The sequence below is a fragment of the Macaca thibetana genome, chromosome 1, assembly GCF_024542745.1.
Source record: "Macaca thibetana thibetana isolate TM-01 chromosome 1, ASM2454274v1, whole genome shotgun sequence".
In the NCBI taxonomy this organism is placed as follows: Eukaryota; Metazoa; Chordata; class Mammalia; order Primates; family Cercopithecidae; genus Macaca; species Macaca thibetana.
The window spans coordinates 27421839-27442932 of NC_065578.1; the positions used below are offsets into that span (position 1 = coordinate 27421839).

The 21094-nt window shown below is 44.1% G+C and overlaps 2 protein-coding genes and 1 pseudogene across 14 annotated transcripts in view; 2 read left to right on the forward strand and 1 right to left on the reverse strand.

Annotated features, from left to right (window-relative positions):
- LOC126958026 (dnaJ homolog subfamily C member 8) overlaps nt 1–21094 on the reverse strand; it is a 614804-nt gene that overhangs the window by 268095 nt on the left and 325615 nt on the right. The window lies entirely within an intron of this gene.
- Nucleotides 1–21094, forward strand: part of PHACTR4 (phosphatase and actin regulator 4) — a 146079-nt gene that overhangs the window by 85030 nt on the left and 39955 nt on the right. For 4 of the 13 annotated variants that reach the window (XM_050794767.1, XM_050794760.1, XM_050794809.1 and 1 more), the window contains 5 exons: nt 11064–11087; nt 12262–12435; nt 13404–13484; nt 19259–19423; nt 19956–20342. In XM_050794767.1, coding sequence (XP_050650724.1) covers nt 11064–11087; nt 12262–12435; nt 13404–13484; nt 19259–19423; nt 19956–20342 — 831 coding nt within the window. Of the gene's footprint in view, nt 1–10526; nt 11472–12261; nt 12436–12610; nt 12722–13403; nt 13485–19258; nt 19424–19955; nt 20343–21094 lie in introns of those variants that run through there. The other 9 variants (XM_050794800.1, XM_050794819.1, XM_050794762.1 and 6 more) reach the window with 4 other exon arrangements.
- Nucleotides 2352–6277, forward strand: LOC126958488 (dnaJ homolog subfamily C member 8-like; annotated as a pseudogene).

Here is a 21094-nt window from a genome sequence, read left to right on the forward strand (position 1 = left end):
TTTTTTTTTTTTTTTTTTTTTTTTTTTGTAGAGACAGGGTCTCCCTATGTTGCTCAGGCTGATCTCAAACTCCTGCGCTCAAGTGATCCCCACGACCTTGACCTCCCAGAGTGCTAGGATTAAAAGCATGAGCCACCATGCCTGGCAAATTTATGCATTCTTCAAAACTCTTCATTTTGCAGCTAAAACACTTTTACCTGGCATATTTAGATCTTCATTAAATTTGGTTTCTAGCTCCTTTAGCACAATATTTTACTCGTGGCAAACTAGGAGAATATACTTAAGAACTCTTAGAATCCAGATTACAGTTCACAGGTTTCAACTGTGTAGGTTCTTATGTGTGGATGTTTTTCAATAAATGTACTGACAAATTGTTTGGAGATTTACAATGATTTGAAAAAAACTCACAGACAGGCCAGATGTGGTGGCTTTTGCCTGTAATTCCAGCACTTTGGGAATCTGAGGCAAGAGGATTACTTGAGGCCAGGAGTTCAAGGTCAACCCTGGCAACATAGTGAGACCCTATCTCTAGAAAAAATTTAAAAGTTAGCCAGCCGTGGTGGCGCATGCCTGTTGTCTCAGCTACTCAGACAGCTGAGGTGGGAGAATCGCTTGATGTCCCCAGGAGTTGGAGGCTGCAGTGAGCTCTCATCCTGCCACTGCACTCTAGCCTGGGCAAGAGTGAGATGCTGTCTCAACAATTTTTTTTTTTTTTTTTTTTTTATTTATTTTTTTTTTTTGAGAGGGAGTCTTGCTCTGTCTCCCAGGCTGGGATGCAGTGGCCGGATCTCAGCTCACGGCAAGCTCCGCCTCCCGGGTTTACGCCATTCTCCTGCCTCAGCCTCCCGAGTAGCTGGGACTACAGGCGCCCGCCACCTCACCCGGCTAGTTATTTTTTTGTGTGTATTTTTTAGTTGAGATGGGGTTTCACCTTGTTAGCCAGGATGGTCTCGATCTCCTGACCTCGTGATCCGCCCGTCTCGGCCTCCCAAAGTGCTGGGATTACAGGCTTGAGCCACCGCGCCCAGCCTCAACAATTTTTAAAAAGAGGCTGGGCATGGTGGCTCATGCCTGTAATCCCAGCACTCTGGGAGGCCAAGGTGGGTGGATCACTTGAGATCAGGAGTTCAAGACCAGCCTGGTCAACATGTCGAAACCTCATCTCTACTAAAATTAGCTGGGCATGGTGGTGCACGCCTGTAGCCCCAGCTACTTAGGAGGCTAAGGCAGGAGAATCACTTGAACCTGGAAGGCGGAGGTTGCAGTGAGCTGAGATCGCACCACTGCACTCCAACCTGGGAGACAGTGAGATTCCATCTCCAAAAATAAAAAATACAAATAAATAATAAAAATAAAAATAAAGCCAGGCACAGTGGCTCACACCTGTAATCCCAGCACTTTGGGAGACCAAGGCAGGTAGATCACCTGAGGTCAGGAGTTCAAGACCAGCCTAGCCAACATGGCAAAACCCCGTCTCTACTAAAAATACAAAAATTAGCTAGGTGTGGTGGTGCACACCTGTAATCCCGGCTACTTGGGAGGCTGAGCAAGAGAATTGCTTGAACCCAGGAGGCAGAAGTTGCAGTGAGCTGAGATCATGCCATTGCACTCCAGCCTGGGTAACAAGAGCGAAACTTTGTCTCAGAAAAATAAATAAATAAAAATAAAAATGAATTAAATTAACTATAGCATATACTGTACTGCTGTAATTTCATAGTTACCTCCTATTACTATTGAAGTGAGCTCAAGTATTGCCAGTATCCACTTAAAATGCTGTATGATGCTAATCTTCTAGTGAGCAGTTTTTCTTTTTTTTTTTTTTGAGACGGAGTCTTGCTCTGTTGCCCAGGCTGGAGTGCAGTGGCCGGATCTCAGCTCACTGCAAGCTCCGCCTCCCGGGTTCACACCATTCTCCTGCCTCAGCCTCCCGAGTAGCTGGGACTACAGGCGTCTGCCACATCGCCCGGCTAGTTTTTTGTTATTTTTTAGTAGAGACGGGGTTTCACCATGTTAGCCAGGATGGTCTCGATCTCCTGACCTTGTGATCCACCCGTCTCGACCTCCCAAAGTGCTGGGATTACAGGCTTGAGCCACCGCGCCCGGCCTAGTGAGCAGTTTTTCATAGCTTAGTGCAATATCATAAATCTTGAATAACACCATGGGACCTCTACCACGTGCCACTAGTGATACTGGAATTGCTCTTAAAAAGCAGAGAAGAGTCATGACATTATAAGAAAAAGTTGAAAATGAGAAAAAGAAAAAAAATAGGAAAAGTTGAATTGCTTGATGTGTACCATAGATTGAGGTCTATAGCTGCAGTTGCCTGCCATTTTTTTTAAGTATATAGTACATAGGTGGTGGCTGGGCCCGGGAAATGGCGGCATCAGGAGAGAGCAGGACTTTGGGCAGCGGAGGCAGCACAGAGGACATATTTCTGACCTTCTACAGTGAGGTGACACAAATAGAGAAGAGAGACTTAGTTCCAACATCCAAAAATCAGATTGAAAGACGGACCTGTCCTGGTTCCTCTTACTTTAGTTTGAACCCATTTGAGGTTCTTCAGAAGTTACAGATGAAGAAATTAAAAAAAAGAGGTTTCGGCAGTTATCCACATTGGTATGTCCTGACAAAAATCATGATGCTGACAGAGCACAAAAGGCTTTTGAAGCTATGGACAAAGCTTACAAGTTGCTACTGGATCAGGACCAAAAGAAGAGGGCCCTGGATGTAATTTAGGCAGAAAAGGAATACGTGGAACACGACCGGGCACAGTGGCACACGCCTGTAATCTCAGCACTTTGGGAGGCCGAGGTGGGCAGATCACCTGAGGTCAGGAGTTCGAGACCAGCCTGGCCAACATGGTGAAACCCCGTCTCTACTAAAAATACAAAAATTATCCAGGTGTGATGGCAGGCGCCTGTAATCCCAGCTACTTGGCTACTTGGGAGGCTGAGGCAGGAGAATCACTTGAATTCGGGAGGCAGAGGTTTCATGAGCCGAGATCACGCCATTGCACTCCAGCCTGGGCAACAAGGGCAAAACTCTGTCTCAAAAAACTAAAAATAAAAAAGAATACATGGAACACACTGAAAGAGTGAAAAAAACAAAAAGGAAGGAAAACCTGCATTTGTAGAGGAGGATGATCTTGAACTGTTCAAACAAGCTGTATGTAAACAAACTCTTTGCTGAGCTAGAAATTGAAAGGAAAGAGAAGCCAAAGAGATGCATGAAAGGAAATGACAAGGGGAAGAAGAGATTGAAGCTCAAGAAGAAGCCAAACAAGAAAGAGAGTGGCAGAAAAACTTTGAGGAAAGTGGAGATGGTCGTGTGGACAGCCGGCGAAACTTCCAAGCCAATACAAAGAGGAAGAAAGAGAAGAAAAATCAGACCTTCCTGAGACCACTGAAAGTAAAAATGAAGCAGCGTGAGTGACCACCCAGGTCACAGGCACAGAACCTTCCCCCTGCTATCTCCCTTCCTGCTTTGAAGGACTCAGTCTTTCCTCCCACTTCCACCCCAACATAGAGTAGTATTTGCTTTTTAGTCCATTTTGGTGTGTGTGTGGTTGTTTGTGGTTTTTTTATTTTTGAGATGGAGTCTCGCTCTGTCACCCAGGCTGGAGTACAGTGGCGCTATCGCGGCTCACTGCAAGCTCCACCTCCTGGGTTCATGCTATTCTCCTGCCTCAGCCTCCTGAGTAGCTGGGACTACAGGCGCCCGCCACCACGCCCGGCTGATTTTTTGTATTTTTAGTAGAGACGGAGTTTCACCATGTTAGCCAGGATGATCTTCTGACATTGTGATCCACCCGCCTCGGCCTCCCAAAGTGCTGGGATTCCAGGAGTGAGCCACCGTGCCTGGCCTCATTTTGTTGTCAATACAATTTAATATTGATCAGAGCAATTCTTTTGTACATTGAAATGAAGGGCTTGGTTAAAGAAAAGACCTTCCCCTCTCCCTGCCCCTAGAACAACCAGGATTGGAAGGTGCCACCATTGGTGCTGCCTTCTCTTCCCACAGCCTGTAACTCAGTGTTTTGTACTTCACTGAATTGTGATGGTTAGAAATTTCATAGATAGTTTGTGGAAATCATCCATTAAACATACTGCTTAAAATGGTGTTGCTGTGACTTCAGAGACAAGCCTGGTGCACCTTAGGAAGCCCCTTGGCTTCAGTTGCTTGCTTCTGGGTGTGCTCCCTTCGAAGGCCCAGATTAAACAAGGAACACTTGTGGGCACACAGAGCAGGCATCTGATGTCCTGATGCCCTGTGGTGTTCGGCATGTGTTTGGCACAGGGGCATCCACTGACCAATCAGCGTGGCATGAGGCCCACGCCACCCAAACCTTTCACTTTCCAAAGAGCTAGCTGTCCTCCACCCAGTACCATGGTGTCCTAGCCTGTCTGCATTTGTTAGTGGTAACATTCTTTATAATAAGTTTTTATAACCCCCCCAAAAATATAGTATATACCTATAACATACCAAGTACGTGTTAAATGACCATTTTTGCTATCAATAAGGCTTCTAGCCTAAAGTAGGTTATTAGTGGTTAAGTTCTGGGGCAGTAAAAGTTAAATGTGGGTTTTCTACTCCAAAGAGATTGGTGCCGCTAACCCCCATGTTGTTCAAGAGTTAATTTTATTTTAAATGTAAAATCAGAAAATGTTTGGGGCTGGGCATGGTGGCTCACACCTGTAATTCCAGTACTTTGGGCAGAAGGATCACATGAGTCCAGAACTTTGACACCAGTCTGGGCAACAAAGTGAGACTCCATCTCTGCAAAAAATAAAAATTAGCCACACGTGGTGCATGGCATTAGTCCCAGCTACTTGGGAAGCTGAAGCAGAAGGATGACTTGAGCCTAGGACATCAAGGCTACAGTGAGCAGTGATTGTGCCACTGCCCTCCTCTAGGCCGGACGGCCAAGAGAGCCTGTCTGGGGAAAAAAAAAAAGAGGTCAGGCGCAGTGGCTCACGCCTGTAATCCCAGCACTTTGGGAGGCCGAGGCGGGAGGATCACTTGAGCCTAGGAGTTTGAGAGACAATTGTGGGTAAAATACTGATAACCCACCTCCACAAAAAATTTAAAAATTAGCTGCATGTGGTAGTATGCACCTGTGGTCCCAGCTACTTGGGAGGATGAGGTGGGGGAATGGCTTGAGCCCAGGAGGTCGAAGCTATAGTGAGCCATGATCGCACCACTGCACTCCAGCCTGGATGACAGAGTCAGACCCTGTCTCAAAACAAAATTTTAAAAGAAACCTAATTTTAGCATTTCTACCATTTTAAGATTTTAACATTGAACAATGTTTGAGATGACTATCAAATTGTTAAAATAAACTATATAGAGATGAATACCAACCATCTAGATGGTGAGAATTAAATCAGATCATGCCAGCTTTGTAAATTATATTCTGAAAACCATTGTGAGTGAAGGAAACCAGATGTTGCAAAGACTTGTAAAATTTCAGCTGAACCTTTATTCTGCAGGCATTATGGTAGAAAGAATCACAGACTTTGAAGTCAGAGAGATGTAGATTTAAATCCCAGCCTGGCCAGGCACAGTGCTCACAACTGTAATCCCAACACTTTGAGAGGCTGAGGTGGGCAGGAGTTTGAGACCAGCCTGGCCAACATGGTGAAACCTCGACTCCACTAAAAATAAAAAAAAGTAGCCGGGTGTGGTGTTGCGTACCTGTAATCCCAGCTACTCAGGAGGCTGAGGCAGGAGAATCACTTGAACCCAGGAGTCAGAGGTTGCAGTGAGCTGAGATCACACCACTGCACTCCAGCCTGGATGACAGAATGAGACCCTGTCTCAATAAATAAATAAATAACACAGAGCGAGACTCTGTCTCAATAAATAAATAAATAGGTCAGGGACAGTGGCTCATGCCTGTAATCCCAGCACTTTGGGAAACTGAAGCAGGAGGACCACTTGAGGCCAGGAGTTCAAGACCAGCGTGGCCTGCATAGTGAAGCCCCATCTCTACTGAAAATACAAAAATGTGCTAAGCATGGTGCATGGTGGCCCGCACCTGTAATCCCAGCTACTCGAGAGGCTGAGGCAGGAGAATCGCTGGAACCTGGGAGGCAGAGGTTACAGTAAGCCAGGATCGTGCCACTGAGAGCAAGACTCCATCTAAAAAAAAAAAAAAAAAAAAAAAAAAAGATCCTTGCATTGTTGAAAAGCGTTAAAAGTACTAAATTAACAAGTTTGTAATAAGTCAAGGATGCACTGAATAAATGAGCCAAATAGAAAATGAATAGCAAAATAATAGACTTAAAATTCAACTATGCCAGTAAAAGCATTAAATATAAATGGTCTAAACACTCTAATTGTCCCACCATGTTGGGAGACGGAGGCAGAAGGACCACTTGAACCCAGGAGTTTGAGACCAGCCTGGGCAACATAATGAGACCCCATCTCTACAAAAAATTTAAAAATCAGCAGGGCATGGTGATGCATGCCTATAGTCCTAGCTACTGAATAGGCTGAGGTGAGACAATTACTTGAACCTGGGAAGTTGAGGCTGCAGGAGCTGAGATCACACCATTGCATTCCAGCCTTGGTGACACAGCAAGATCTTGTTTCAAAAAAAAACAACTCCAATTAGATAATTGTCAAGCTGGGTACAGCTGCTCATGCCTGTAATCCCAGCACTTTGAAAGGCCAAGGTGGGAGGATCCCTTGAGCTCAGGGGTTTGAGACCAGCCTGGGCAATATAGCAAGACCTTGTCTCTACTAAAAATTATTATTATTTTTTAGTTAACCCGTTGTGGTGGCACACGCACTTAATCCCAGCTACTCTGGAGACTGAGGCCAGAGGATTGATTGAACCTACAAAGATAAAAGAGTCCATTCAAAAGGAAGATATAATAACTCTAAATTTGTATATACCTTATAACAGCTTAAAGTATATAAAGCAAAAATTAATAGAACTAAGAGAAATCACTTTCATAATTAGAGATGTTAACATACCTCTCTCAGTTACTGATAGAGCAAGCAGACAACAAATCAGAAGGGATCTTAATGATTTGTATATTATTAACCACCTTGACGTAATTGGCATATTTAGAACACCATACCAAACAATTGCACAATACACTTTCCAAATACACATAATTGGAGATAACGTATTATAAATTTGGAAAGCAATAACTGTAAACTTCTGTTGTTTATTTGTAACTTGGACCATATTTGAGATACATAGGAAAAGCATTAAGTATAAATGGTCTAAACACTCCAGTTATCCTACCACGTTGGGAGACTGAGGCGGAAGGACACTTGAACCCAGCAGTTTGAGACCAGCTCTGCTCACTGCAACCTCCACCTCCTGGGTTCAAGCGATTCTCCTGCCTCAGCCTCCCAAGTAGCTGGGATTATAGGCATGTACCACCACACCCAGATAATTTTTGTACTTTTAGTAGAGACGAGGTTTCACCATGTTGGCCAGGCTGGTCTCAAATTCCTGATCTCAGGTGGTCTGCCGGCCTCGGCCTCCCAAAGTGCTGGGATTACAGGCATGAGCCACTGTGCCCGGCCTCTAGTTCATTTTTCTTCAACAAAGAAGCAGCCTAGGCCGGGCGTGGTGGCTCACGCCTGTAATCCCAGCACTTTGGGAGGCCGAGGCAGGCGGATCACAAGGTCAGGAGATCGAGACCATCCTGGCTAACACGGTGAAACCCCGTCTGTACTAAAAATACAAAAAAAAAATTAGCCGGGCGCGGTGGCGGGCACCTGTAGTCCCAGCTACTCAGGAGGCTGAGGCAAGAGAATGGCGTGATCCCGGGAGGCTGAGCTTACAGTGAGCCGAGATCGCACCATTGCACTCCAGCCAGGGGAACAGAGCGAGACTCCGTCTCAAAAAAAAAAAAAAGAAGCAGCCTATAGCCAAAGAATGCCTGCCTCTGTCTCTTTTAACCTCCATGAGGTTTCCAGATAATAATCCGGTATTGGGTTTAACACACCCGGCTGACCTTAGGACCCTAGGCTGACCTGGAGGTATATTTTCAAACAGATTCTCAAGTCCTACCTCCTGGAGATTCTGTATTTTGAAAAGGCAATTGGGCTGATTCCAAGTATTTGGACAGATTTCAGAGTCTTGGAAATAAGGTACTGTTTGTCCTGGAGAGCAGGAAGAAGAGGGGAAGGAAAGAGGGAGAATATGAGGATATGAATATGTATGTGTGAATTTGAGATAACTTGAGTCAGGGCCAGGTGTGGCTCGACCCCAACACAGGAGGTAGGAGGAAAGAAGGACATCAGCCTCTAAAAGTTTTGTAAACATGAAAATCAAGCACATTTGCATAACAAGCAAAGAAAATGTTGCTCTCTTTGTTTTTTGTATTCAGTGGCTTTTTTTCTTTTTTAATACATATTCTGCTTATGTATCAACTACTTTTTTTTGAGACAAGGTCCTTGTATTAAGCCATTCTTGCATTGCTATAAAGAAATCCCTGACACGGGGTAACTTATAAAGAAAAGAGCTTTATTTGGCTCGTGGTTCTGTAGGCTGCACAGGAAACATAATGCTTGCAATCTGCCCTGCTTCTGGGGAGGTCTCAGGAAACTTACAATCATGACAGAGGACCAACCAGGAATAAGCATGTCACATGACCAGAGCAGGACCAAGAGAGCAAAGAGGGTGACGCCACTTACTTTTAAACGACCGGATCTCATGAGAACTCAATCACTATTGCTAAGGCAGCACCAAATGGATGGTGCTAAACCATTCATGAGAAATCCACCCCCAAGATCCAGTCACCTCCAACCAGGCCCCACTTCCAGTACTGAAGATTACAATTCAACCTGAGATTTGAGCATGGACATATATCTAAACTATATCAGTATGGCTCTGTTGCCCAGGCTGGAGTGCAGTGGCACGATCACAGCTCAATGCAGCCTGGACCTCCTGAACTCAAGCGATCTTCCTACCTCAGCCTCACAAGTGGCTGGCACCAGGCACATACCACCATGCCCAACTAATTTTTTTTTTTTTTTTTGAGACGAGTCTCGCTCTGTCGCCCAGGCTGGAGTGCCATGGCCGGATCTCAGCTCACTGCAAGCGCCGCCTCCCAGGTTTACGCCATTCTCCTGCCTCAGCCTCCCGAGTAGCTGGGACTACAGGCACCCGCCATCTCGCCCGGCTAGTTTTTTGTAGTTTTTAGTAGAGATGGGGCTTCACTGTGTTAGCCAGGATGGTCTCGATCTCCTGACCTCGTGATCCGCCTGTCTCGGCCTCCCAGAGTGCTGGGATTACAGGCTTGAGCCACCACACCCGGCCTTTTTTTTTTTTTTTTTTTTAAGAGATAGGGTTTCGGCCGGGCGCGGTGGCTCAAGCCTGTAATCCCAGCACTTTGGGAGGCCGAGACGGGCGGATCACGAGGTCAGGAGATCGAGACCATCCTGGCTAACACAGTGAAACCCCGTCTCTACTAAAAATGCAAAAAACTAGCCGGGCGAGGTGGCGGGCGCCTGTAGTTCCAGCTACTCCGGAGGCTGAGGCAGGAGAATGGCGTAAACCCGGGAGGCGGAGCTTGCAGTGAGCTGAGATCCGGCCACTGCACTCCAGCCCGGGCTACAGAGCAAGACTCTGTCTCAAAAAAAAAAAAAAAAAAAAAGAGAGATAGGGTTTCTTCATGTTCCCCAGGCTGGTCTGTCTTTACCTAAAAAAGAGGAGAAGCCAGATGTCGTAGCCAGTGTCTGTAATCTGAGACATTCTCATAATTTCAAGTATTTGCCTGTAATCTCAGCTACTCAGGAGGCTGAGGCAGAGTATTACTTGAGTCCTAGAGTTGAAGGCCACAGTGAGCTGTGATTGTGTCACTGCACTCCATGCTGGGCAACAGAACGAAACCCTGTCTCTAAAATAATTAGAGAGAGAGAGAGAGAGAGAGAGAGAATCAGATTCTATTGTATTTCATGTAAAGTGTTAAAGCAATTGAGATCCAGAATGTCCTTGAATAAGACATGCAACTAGGAAGAGTCACTGTCCTCTTATCATTTCCATCTTTTGCCCTTTAGTAATGAGGACACTATTTTGCCTAAGTCTTCTGGGTATAGCAAACTAATGCATCAGTAGTCATCATTGCATTTACTGTGGTAATTACGATTGTATAAATCTAACCTTTACTGAAAAACTTCCCTAGACCTCCATCAATCAACTGAAAAAAAGATTGAATTTGCCAGTTGTTTCTTTTAAAAATGTAATCCTGTTGGTTGTGTATTTTCTTTTTTGAAAATATCTAGTTTTGGCCGGGCGCGGTGGCTCAAGCCTGTAATCCCAGCACTTTGGGAGGCCGAGACGGGTGGATCACGAGGTCAGGAGATTGAGACCATCCTGGCTAACACGGTGAAACCCCATCTCTACTAAAAAATACAAAAAACTAGCCGGGTGAGTGAGTTGGCGGTCGCCTGTAATCCCAGCTATTCGGGAGGCTGAGGCAGGAGAATGGCGTAAACCCAGGAGGCGGAGCTTGCAGTGAGCCGAGATTGCGCCACTGCACTCCAGCCTGGGCGACAGAGCAAGACTCCGTCTCAAAAAAAAAAAAAAAAGAAAATATCTAGTTTTAAAAGAGGGGCCAGGTGTGGTGATACACACCTTTAATCCCAGTGCTTTGGGAGGCCAAGCAGGGAGGATTTCTTGAGACCAGGCATTTGAGACCCTCTCTCTACAAAAAAAAAACTTTCTAATTAGCCAGGCATGATGGTACTTGCCTATAGTCCTGGCTACTTAGGAGGCTGAGGCAGGAGGATCATTTGAGATCAGGAATTTTAGGCTGCAGTGAGCTATGATTACACCACTGTGCTTCTGCCTGGGCAACAGAGTGAGACCCTGTTTCTAAAATAATAATAATAAATTTTTTTAAAAAGATTTTTTAGTGATTATTATGATCTTTTTACCCTCCTCCAAAAGTGTGATTTGCTTCAGATGTGAAATTGTTTGCAGTCAACATGTTAGCTTATCATATGCTGTTCCTTGATGTATTTCTACAAAATAGAGGTTCCACTTTAATTTCAGGATGGTTTTTCCACATGACTCTTTTTTTCTTCCTCTCTAGACTTCTCCAGAGAACCTTGGAACAGTAGGTGGAGTGCAAAGCTGCATTGTGTACCTTCCTGCTTTTTTTTGTTGCTTTCCTGCTGGGTTTATTATTTTTTTTTTTCTTTAAATTCTTGGCCCTGCCTTGGCTCTCCTTTCTCTGCCATTAAAACTAACTAAACCCTGCATGTGTGGTCATTATGAGGGGTTCATGGCCTTTTATTTCAATTCTGCACATGTATCATGTCAGTTATGTTTTGTGTCAAATCCTTAATATTATTATTATTTTTGTTTTTGTTTTTGAGACAGGCTCTCACTCTATTGCCCAGGCTGGAGTACAGTGGCGTAATCACGGCCCACTGCAGCATTGACCTCCCGGGCTTAAGTCATCCTCCCACCTCAGCCTCCTGAGTAGTTGGGACTACAGGTGCACACCACCATGCCCGGCTAATTTTTGTTTTTGTATTTGTTGTAGAGACAGGGTTTCACCTTATTGCCCTAGTTGGTCTCAAGCTTCTGAGCTTAAGCGATCTACCTGCTTCAGCCTCCCAAAGTGCTGGGATTACAGAAATGAGCCACTGTGCCTAGCCTATAATAGTCTCTAAAGCACTACTATGGTAGGCAAATTGGAATCTCACCTCTACTTTCTGAAAATATTTCGCTCCAATTTAATGCACCCACTTTCTAATGCTTCTGCACCTTCCAGTACCTAGGGTCCTTTTTGTGAAGGGAGAAAATAATTTGATGAGCAGATATAAGTAAGGTATTAACAATTAATGTGTTACCTCTCCCTGAACTATTTATATCCTGAAAAGGTCAGGGAAAGGGCAATGTTTAATAGAGAAAATGACTCACTTACTAATGAGGTAGGAATTCCCTGCCTCAGTAAGGCAAGATCTCATGCATTTGGTAAGACATCCACATTTTGTATACATGCACCTTTAAAAGATTTTGAGCTGGCTCTGATCATTGCACCAGATTTTGTCCTAAAAATGATGTCAGCTTGGTTTGGTTCCTTTTCCTCCTTAGTAATTTATCTGTTAATGGATTTTGATGTTTGGTGTCCATGTGATGTCCAGGAGTCTCTCTGTCTGCATGATTGTTTATCATTGCTCGATCCTTTCCAACTACCACAGGAAGAGAGGGGAAGGGGCATTTTAGAGATTATGCTGAAATAATACATTTGCTTCCTTCCCTCTCTTCTCTCCATGTAACAGAGGAAGCAGATCAGCCCGCTACAGAGCCAGGCATGGTCATGGACAGTGTGGAAGCAGGAGACACAACACCTCCTACCAAAAGGAAGAGCAAGTTCTCAGGCTTTGGCAAGATCTTCAAGCCCTGGAAATGGAGGAAAAAAAAAAGTAGTGATAAATTTAAAGAGACTTCAGAAGGTGAGATATTAAGGGTTAAATGTGTGTTCTGAGTTAGAGTTCTCTATGTTAGAAGTATTTAATTTTTCCTTATCTTACCGAGTTTCTGTAGTCCTCTATTTGAAGAGGGTGTTTAATCTTTTATTCTTTTCTTTTTTTTTTTTTTTTTTTTTTTTTTTTTTTTTTTTTGGTGAGACAGGATCTCCCTCTGTTGCCCAGGCTGGAGTACAGTGGCGCAGTCACAGCTCACTGAATATTCAACCTCCTGGGCTCATGCAATCCTCCTGCCTCAGCCTCCCAAGTAGCTGTAAGTACAAGCATGAGCTACTGTGCCCAGTTAATTTTTAAATATTTTGTAGAGACGGGGTCTCCTTATGTTTCCCAGGCTGGTCTTGAACTCCTGGGCTCAAGCGATGCTCCCACCTCAGCCTTCCAAAGTGCTGGGATTACAAGCGTGAGCCACTGTGGCTGGCCAGAGTTTAATCTTTTAGAATTAAACATCAAAATGGTCATTTACTAAACCTAATATTGTATACCCTCATCCCCAGGTTTGTATTTTGATGGGATATACGTATCTATTGAGTGGTGAATGGAGTTCCTGAACTGTAGCAAATCTAAGATGCTTCTTTCCATCAGAACTTGGTGAAGAAAATGATTAAATGAATTAATACATACATAAATAAAATGCTTATTTTTTTTCCTACTCTGCCCATCCACACAAAGTTCATCCATAAATAACTTACTAATGAAATTTTCTCTTAAGTTACAATTATGTAAGGCTAGTTTTTTGGAAGTGATGCTTTCCTGATAGCACAGGTTATAAAAGAAATTTAAGATTTTTAATTTGAAGTTAGTCTACTAGTTATTTTCTTTCCTGAGAATATAAACTTAAACTACTTTATTCTTTTACCTGTAGAATTAGAATGTTAAGTGTAAGGTTGACTTCCAACTATCACATTTCTGAGTGCCATTTTCCAATTTAATGTTAGTTTTAGAACGGAAAATATCTATGCGAAAACCAAGAGAAGAGCTGGTTAAAAGAGGGGTTTTGTTGGAAGACCCTGAGCGAGGTGAGTTTACAAATGAATAGCATATGCCTGTATCTGTGCACTTGGTCTTTCATTGGGTCTGACTAGGTATTTGAATTTTCTTTCTTTCTTTTGTATTGCTATTTTTGGGTTGGAGGGTGGCCTTTAAAAAACAACAAAAAAGTTCACCCTTCCTTCCTTGGGGCAAACATTCCTTTCCTCTTTGTACATCCTCAACTTTGTGCCAGCTGCAGTATTGTGTGTCTTTTTTTTTTTCCCCCTTGAGACAGAGTCTCGCTCTGTTGCCCAGGCTGGAGTGCAGTGGTGCAGCCTCGGCTCACTGCAACTTCTGCCTCCTGGGTTCAAGCCATTCTCGTGCCTCAGCCTCCCAAGTAGCTGGGATTACAGGCACCTGCCACCACCCCCAGCTAACTTCTGTCTTTTTAGTAGAGATGGGGTTTCACCATGTTGGTCAGGCTGGTCTTGAACTCCTAACCTCAGGTGATCCACCCGCCTCGGCCTCCCAAAGTTCTGGGATTACAGGCGTGAGCCACTGTGCCTGGCTAATTTTTGTATTTTTAGTAGAAATGGTGTTTCACCAAGTTGGCCAGGCTGGTCTCGAACTCCTGGTCTCAGGTGTTCTACCCACCTTGGCCTCCCAAAGTGCTGGGATTACAGGCTTGAACCACTGCGCCCAGCTCATTTTCTTTTTTGAACACATTTGTACCCATGCCCATCACTGCACCAGTCCATACTCATTATTTGTTTAATAATGTCAAAACAAAAAAACAAAACAAAACAAAAATAATGTCAAGACTTTCTTCAGTGTGTGACTCTATGAAGCAAGTTATTGTAAATGTAAAAGTATAGTACATTGGTTGCATCTCATTTCTCTTCATTTGAGTTATATTGCATGAGGCAAAATCTGAAAGCCAAGTTTTAAAAACATATTGTATACTGGCCAGGCATGGTGGCTCACGCCTGTAATCCCAGCACTTTGGGAGGCTGACGCAGGCAGAACACTTAAAGTCAGGAGTTTGAGACCAGCCTGGCCAACATGGTGAAACCCCGCCTCTACTAAAAATACAAAAAATTAAGAGGGCATAGTAGCAGACACCTGTAGTTCCAGCTACTTGGAAGGCTGAGGCAGGAGAATCACTCGAACTCAGGAGGCAGAGGTTGCAGTGAGCTGAGATGGTGCCACTGCACTCCAACCTGGGCAACAGAGCAAGACTCCTAAAAAAAAAAAAAAATCGCATGCTTTGAAGAATAGGGGAAAGGAACCAAACAGATGGAGTATTACTGTATACTTTTTGGGCTTTAAACCATGTGAATATATTGCCTATTCAAAAAATTAAATTGTATGTATTGAAGATTTATTATCTCAACTGTATAAAAACTAACCAGAGAAAATAAGCTTGACAGAGCAATTTGAAATATTATTACAATTGATTACCTCTGAAGTTGAAGTGGGAACTTGAGTGGGTTTTGTTTTTTTTTTTTTTTTAATTGAGACAGGGTCTCCCTATGTTGCCCAGACCGGTCTCAAACTCCTGGGCAGCACAAGCAGTCCTCCTGCCTTAGCCTCCCAAAGTGCTGGGATTACAGGCGTAAGGTGCTGTGCCCAGGCACTGTGGGATAGTTTCTTTCCTTTTTTTTTTTTTTTTTGTATGTGATTAGTTATGAGCATGTGTAACTTTTGTTTTACATAACTCTATTTGTTTTTTACATTAGGACACAAAATCTTCTCAGTATTTAGGTAGTTACATACTATTATAATGATTCCACTGTAGCACCTCTGTGGCCCTTGGTTTGCTTTCTTTTTTGAGACAGTCTCACTCTGTCTCCCAGGCTGGAGTACAGTGGCGTGATCTTGGCTCACTGCAACCTCCATGTCCTGGGTTCAAGCAATTTTCCAGCCTCAGCCTCCCGAGGAGCTGGAATTACAGGCACCTGCCACCATACCTGGCTAATTTTTGTATTTTTAGTAGAGACGGGGTTTCACCATGTTGGCCAGGCTGGTCTTGAACTCCTGACCTCAAGTGATCCACCCACCTCAGCCTCCCCAAGTGCTGGGATTACAGGCGTGAGCCACCACACTTGGCCTGGCCCTTGCTTTTTTGATACAGCCATTCCACTTTCCATGGCCTTTCTTTTCACCTTTCTTGCTCACTTATCATAAACCACATACATTACTTATTTCTTGTTTTTCATCTTCAATCTCTTTTGCCCTATACTCATGGCAACCTCTGCCTCCTGGGTTCAAGCAATTCTCCTTCCTCAGCCTCCCAAGTAGCTGAAATTGTAGGCATGCATCACCACGCCCAGCTAATTTTTGTATTTTTAGTTGAGACGGGGTTTCACCATGTTGGCCAGGCTGGTCTCAAACTCCTGAGCTCAAGTGATCCACCTGCCTCGGCCTCCCAAAGTTCTGGGATTACAGGCATGAGCCACTACGCCCAACGATCTTTTGCCCTACACTTTCTATTAGCTCCTAATCCAAGTTGTTTTTAGCCTACACGTTCAAAGGCCCAATTAATAAACAAGTTGCAGCCATTGGACAAGATGCCACTCTGCCAACCAGATAACGGACCTAAGCTTTATTCTGTATCTAAAAACAGGGATGGGCCTCATGCTGGCTTATAGATCTGCATTTTAGACCAAAGATAGTGTTTGAACCTTGAAGTCCTCTTCATACTTAAAGGGGGCCTTTGTTTGGCCAGGCATGGTGGCTCATGCTGTAATCCCAGCACTTTCGGAGGCCAGTGTGGGAGGATCCCTTGAACTCAGTAGTTCAAGACCAGCCTGAGCCACATAGTGAGATCTCATCTCTATAAAAAAAATTTTTTAATTAACCAGGTATGGTATTGCAGGCCTGTAGTCCTAGCTACCTGAGCCCAAAAGATGGAGGAAGGCTTGAGCCCAGGAGATGAAAGGCTGCAGTAAGTATGTATTGTACCACTGCACTCCAGCCTGGGCGACAGAGTGAGACCCTGTTTTTGTTGTTTTTTTTGTTTTTTTTAAAGGTGGCTTTTGGCTTGATTGTAGTGCTAACTTGACTATACTATAAAATACTTAATAGATTTTAATTGATTTTCTGGGTTTAGGGAGAACATTCAATGATGTTAAAGCCCCACAGTACTACTGCACTTCATTAACATTGCAGAACCCTCTGTATTTCATATAAGAAATGATACTGCAAAGTAGACATCCCTGATTAAGTAACTTGAGATAACTGATCAGTTTTACATGTATTTTACTAGTGTGTACTGAGTAGAAACTAATTAACACCGTCTTAAACTTTGATTATGTTGTTTTCACGAAGAGCAGTCTTTGTTGGCTTTGAAATCATTGCTTCGATATTCTAGAAAATCTTGTTTTTGTTAAACATGGGCAGTAACTTACTATTTTTGTATAGTTGTTGTCATCTTACCACCACCCTGTTTTAAAAGTAAAAAGTAGTTGTCAGATTACTTTGGCTTTTGAAGTACCTTTTCACTTGCCTTAGAATCTTCATTACTTTGAGCCCACACTTCACCTCTTATTGGAACTTCATGAAGAATGATGCTAGATATCACTCTGTCACCCAGGCTAGAGACCAGAGGTCTGATCATAGCTTACTGCACCCTTGACCTCCTGGGTTCAGACAGTCCTCCCACCTTAGCCTCCCAGTTAGCTGGGACTAGGTGCGTGCCATCACACCCAGCTAGTTTTTTTACTTTTTCGTAGAGACAGGGTCTCACTATGTTTCGCAGGCTGATCTCAAACTCTTGGGCTCAAGCAATCCTCCCACCTCAGCCTCCCAAATTGTTGGGATTATAGGCATGAGCACCGCTGTGCCCAGCTCATAACCATTTCTTTTTTTTTTTTTTTTTTTTGAGATGGAGTCTATTGCCTCACCTCCCGAGTAGCTGGGATTACAGGTGCCTGCCACCACACCCAACTAATTTTTGTATTTTTAGTAGAGACAGGGTTTCACTGTATTGGCGAGGCTGGTCTCAAACTCCTGACCTCAGGTGATCCACCCGCCTCGGCCTCCCAAAGTGTTGGGATTACAGGTGTGAGCCACTGCACCCGGCCCCCCATAACCATTTCTTATGTGAATCTATTCTCCTGCCAGACCAAACTAGTTGCCAGTGCCCCAAACATGTTGAATAACTTCACACCTTTATACATGCTATGCTTCTTCCAAACAGACTGACTTTATTCAGTATGGTAGGCTCCTACTCCTTCACGATCCAGTTAAAAGCAAGGCATGGTGGTGTGTGCCATAGTCCCATCTAATAGGGAGTCTGAGAGAGGAGGATTGCTTGAGCCCAGGAGTTCAAGACCCATCCTGGTAACATAGCAAGACCATCTCAACTCCAGCTCAGATACTTTCTGTGATGCCTTCCTAACTCTGTTCTTACTCCAGGAGAATGATTTATTCTTCATTCCTACCACAGTACTTCACTAATTAGAGCTCTTGACATTTAACATTGTAGTTACTTATATATAATAAGTTTGCCCTATTCATCTGTCTTTTTTTTTTTTTTTTTTTCCTTTGAGTTGGAAGTTTTGCTCTGTTGCCCAGGCTGGAGTGCAATGATGCAATCTTGGCTTACTGCAACCTCTGCCTCCTGGGTTCAATTGATTCTCCTGCCTCAGCCTCCTGAGTAGCTGGGATTACAGGCACCTGCCACCATACCTGGCTAATTTTTGTATTTTTAGTAGAGACAAGGTTTCATCATGTTAGCCAGGCTGATCTCGAACTCTTGACCTCAGGTGATCCACCTGCCTCAGCCTCCCAAAGTGCTGAGATTACAGGTGAGACACTGCGCCTGGGTTTTATTGGTCTTATTCATATAACAACATACTTGGCACATGATAGCCTATCAAACATGTATTGGAAAAAGAAATTACTTATTTCTGTTTAAGCATCCAGATAATCTAGATCTCAATAATAAACTAAAACAGGAAGATGGGGGAAAGAAGATAAGAAAGTTTAGAAATCACCAACCCTGGGCTGGGCGCAGTGGCTCACGCCTGTAATCCCAGCACTTTGGGAGGCCGAGGCAGGCGGATCACAAGGTCAGGAGATCGAGACCATCCTGGCTAACACGGTGAAACCCCGTCTCCACTAAAAAATACAAAAAATTAGCCAGGTGTGGTAGCAGGCGCCTGTAGTCCTAGCTACTCGGGGCTGAGGCAGGAGAGTGGCATGAACCTAGGAGGCAGAGCTTGCAGTGAGCCGATATTGTGCCATTGCACTCCAGCCTAGGCGGCAGAGCGAGACTCTGTCTCAAAAAAAAAAAAAGAAATTACCAACTCTGGTCCAGGTGCTATGGCCCACACCTATAATCCCAGCACTTTTGGAGGCCGAGGCAGGTGGATCACTTGAGCCCAGGAGTTCGATACCAGCCTAGGCAACATAGTGAGACCCTATCTCCATCAAAAATAAAAAAAATTAGCTGGGTGTGGAGGCACACACCTGTGGTCCCAGCCATTTGGGAGGCTGAAGCAGGAAGATCACTTCAGCCTGGGAGGCAGAGGCTGCAGTGAGCCAAAATCATGCCACTGCACTCCAGCCTGGTCTGTGAGACCCTGTCTCAAATCACCAACTCTGGCCAGGTGCAGTGGTTCATGCCATTCATCCTAGCATTTTGGGAGGCCAAGGCGGGCAGATTGCTTGAGCCCAGGAGTTCAAGACCAGCCTGGGCAACATAGTGAGACCCTGTCTCAATTTTAAAAAGAGAGAAAAAGAAGAAAAGAAATTACTAACTCTTCTATCTGTTCATGCCAACTTCATCACTTTGTACTCTTCTTTCACCTTGCAGGTGGTGAGGATCCAGGAAAGCCAAGCCATGCCATGTTAAAGAATGGCCATACCACCCCTGTAGGGAATGCTACATCATCTAGTCCAGTCCAAGTAGAGGAAGAGCCAGTAAGATTAGCAAGTCTTAGGAAAGCTATTCCAGAAGAGGACCTAAAGAAACGACTAGGTAAGAAACTCTGGATTTTTGAGTTTAAGAGCCATGAGCCAGTTATTCTCCGTTACATAAGGAGTTTGCAAGAGAATAGGGAAAAGTAAAATCTAGAGAGAATTACATTCTCCTTTAGCAATACCTTAATTAGCAACTTTAAGGGGAATTTCCTCCCCTGCTCCACTTTTATTCACAAAATACCAAATTTGTGATCCTCAAGAAGGGAAGAGGATGTTTAGTATCAGATACCTATAGGATTTTTTCCAGCTACACATTCCACTTCTTTCACCCAAGGAATTTTGTTGTGGCTCTCCTCCAGTAGCCTAGCCCTCGTGTGAAGAATCACTACCACAATGAGCATCTCTTACTGAGCCTTTCTTACTGACATTTCCTAAGTATGGGGAGGTTGGGAGGCATCGAGAACGGTAACCTATGAGCTAATCTATAAATTAATTGGTGAAATTGGCCATAAATTCATAGATGTGTTAGCTTTTTCAGTCTCTCTTGTTACTCTCTCTTCCCTTTTTATATCATACATGTTATTACACAGGCTCAACTGGAAGCCAGCCTAATTCTGAAGCAGAGTCTGTTCCTGAGAATGTACCCAAACAACCTTTACTTCCTCCCAAAAGACCCTTGTCCTCTTCTCATGAAGCAAATGAAGGTCAAGCAAAGGATGCCACTTCCTCTGGCGGCATGGCAAGGTTCATCATCTCCACCTCCATCACCACAGCACCCGCTGCCACCACTGCTGCCACAAGCCTCGCAAAGACTGTTAATCTGTCTGTCACTCCTTCCCCAGCACCCAGGATTCTGCCTGCTACTCCTGCCAGCACTAACACTACTGCTACCTTAAGCCTCACTCATATGGTCCCTGCCAAGCAGCCCCCTATCCCTCCCCCTAAACCAGCTCACAGAAATAGCAACCCTGTCATTGGTAAGTAAGTCTTTAGGCTTCTGGTGTTTTGGGTTTGGTTTGATGTTGGATGGTTATTTTATTGGATAACTGGTATAATATTGATAGTCTCTGAGAATTTTCCATATCTTGTCCCTTTGAATGACCTCAATATGGAGAAAAGTCTTAGGTTAAGAAAAAATAGGCTGGGTGCAGTGGCTCACGCCTGTAATCCCAGCACTTTGGGAGGCCGAGGTGGGTGGATCACAACAAGGTCAGGAGATCGAGACCATCCTGGCTAACATGGTGAAACCCCGTCTCTACTAAAAATACAAAAAATTAGCTGGGCGTGGTGGCACGTGCCTGTAGTCACAGCTACTTGGGAGGCTGAGGCAAGAGAATTGCTTGAACGCAGGAGGCGGAAGTTGTAGTGAGCCAAGATTGTGCACTCCAGCCTGGGCGACAGAGAGAGACTCCGTCTCAAAAAAACAAAAACAAACAAAAAAAGTCGTGAAACTGAGGCAGATGGCCATAAATGTAAACATCACTAAGATTAGATTTAAGTTTGGGGGGTTTTAATCTACTTTTTAATCTAATATTTAATCTGTTTTTCTAAAACAATGATTCCAAAACACTGTATTTGTGTGTGTGTGTGTGTGTGTGTGTGTATGTGTGTGTGTATAGTTGGACTGGATATGTGAAGACCATAACAGATTCCACCTGCATGGAGTTATCTGTGGCACTTGTGAAAAAATTAGAATAATGCCTCAGCTCACAAGGGGCAAGGCAAACTT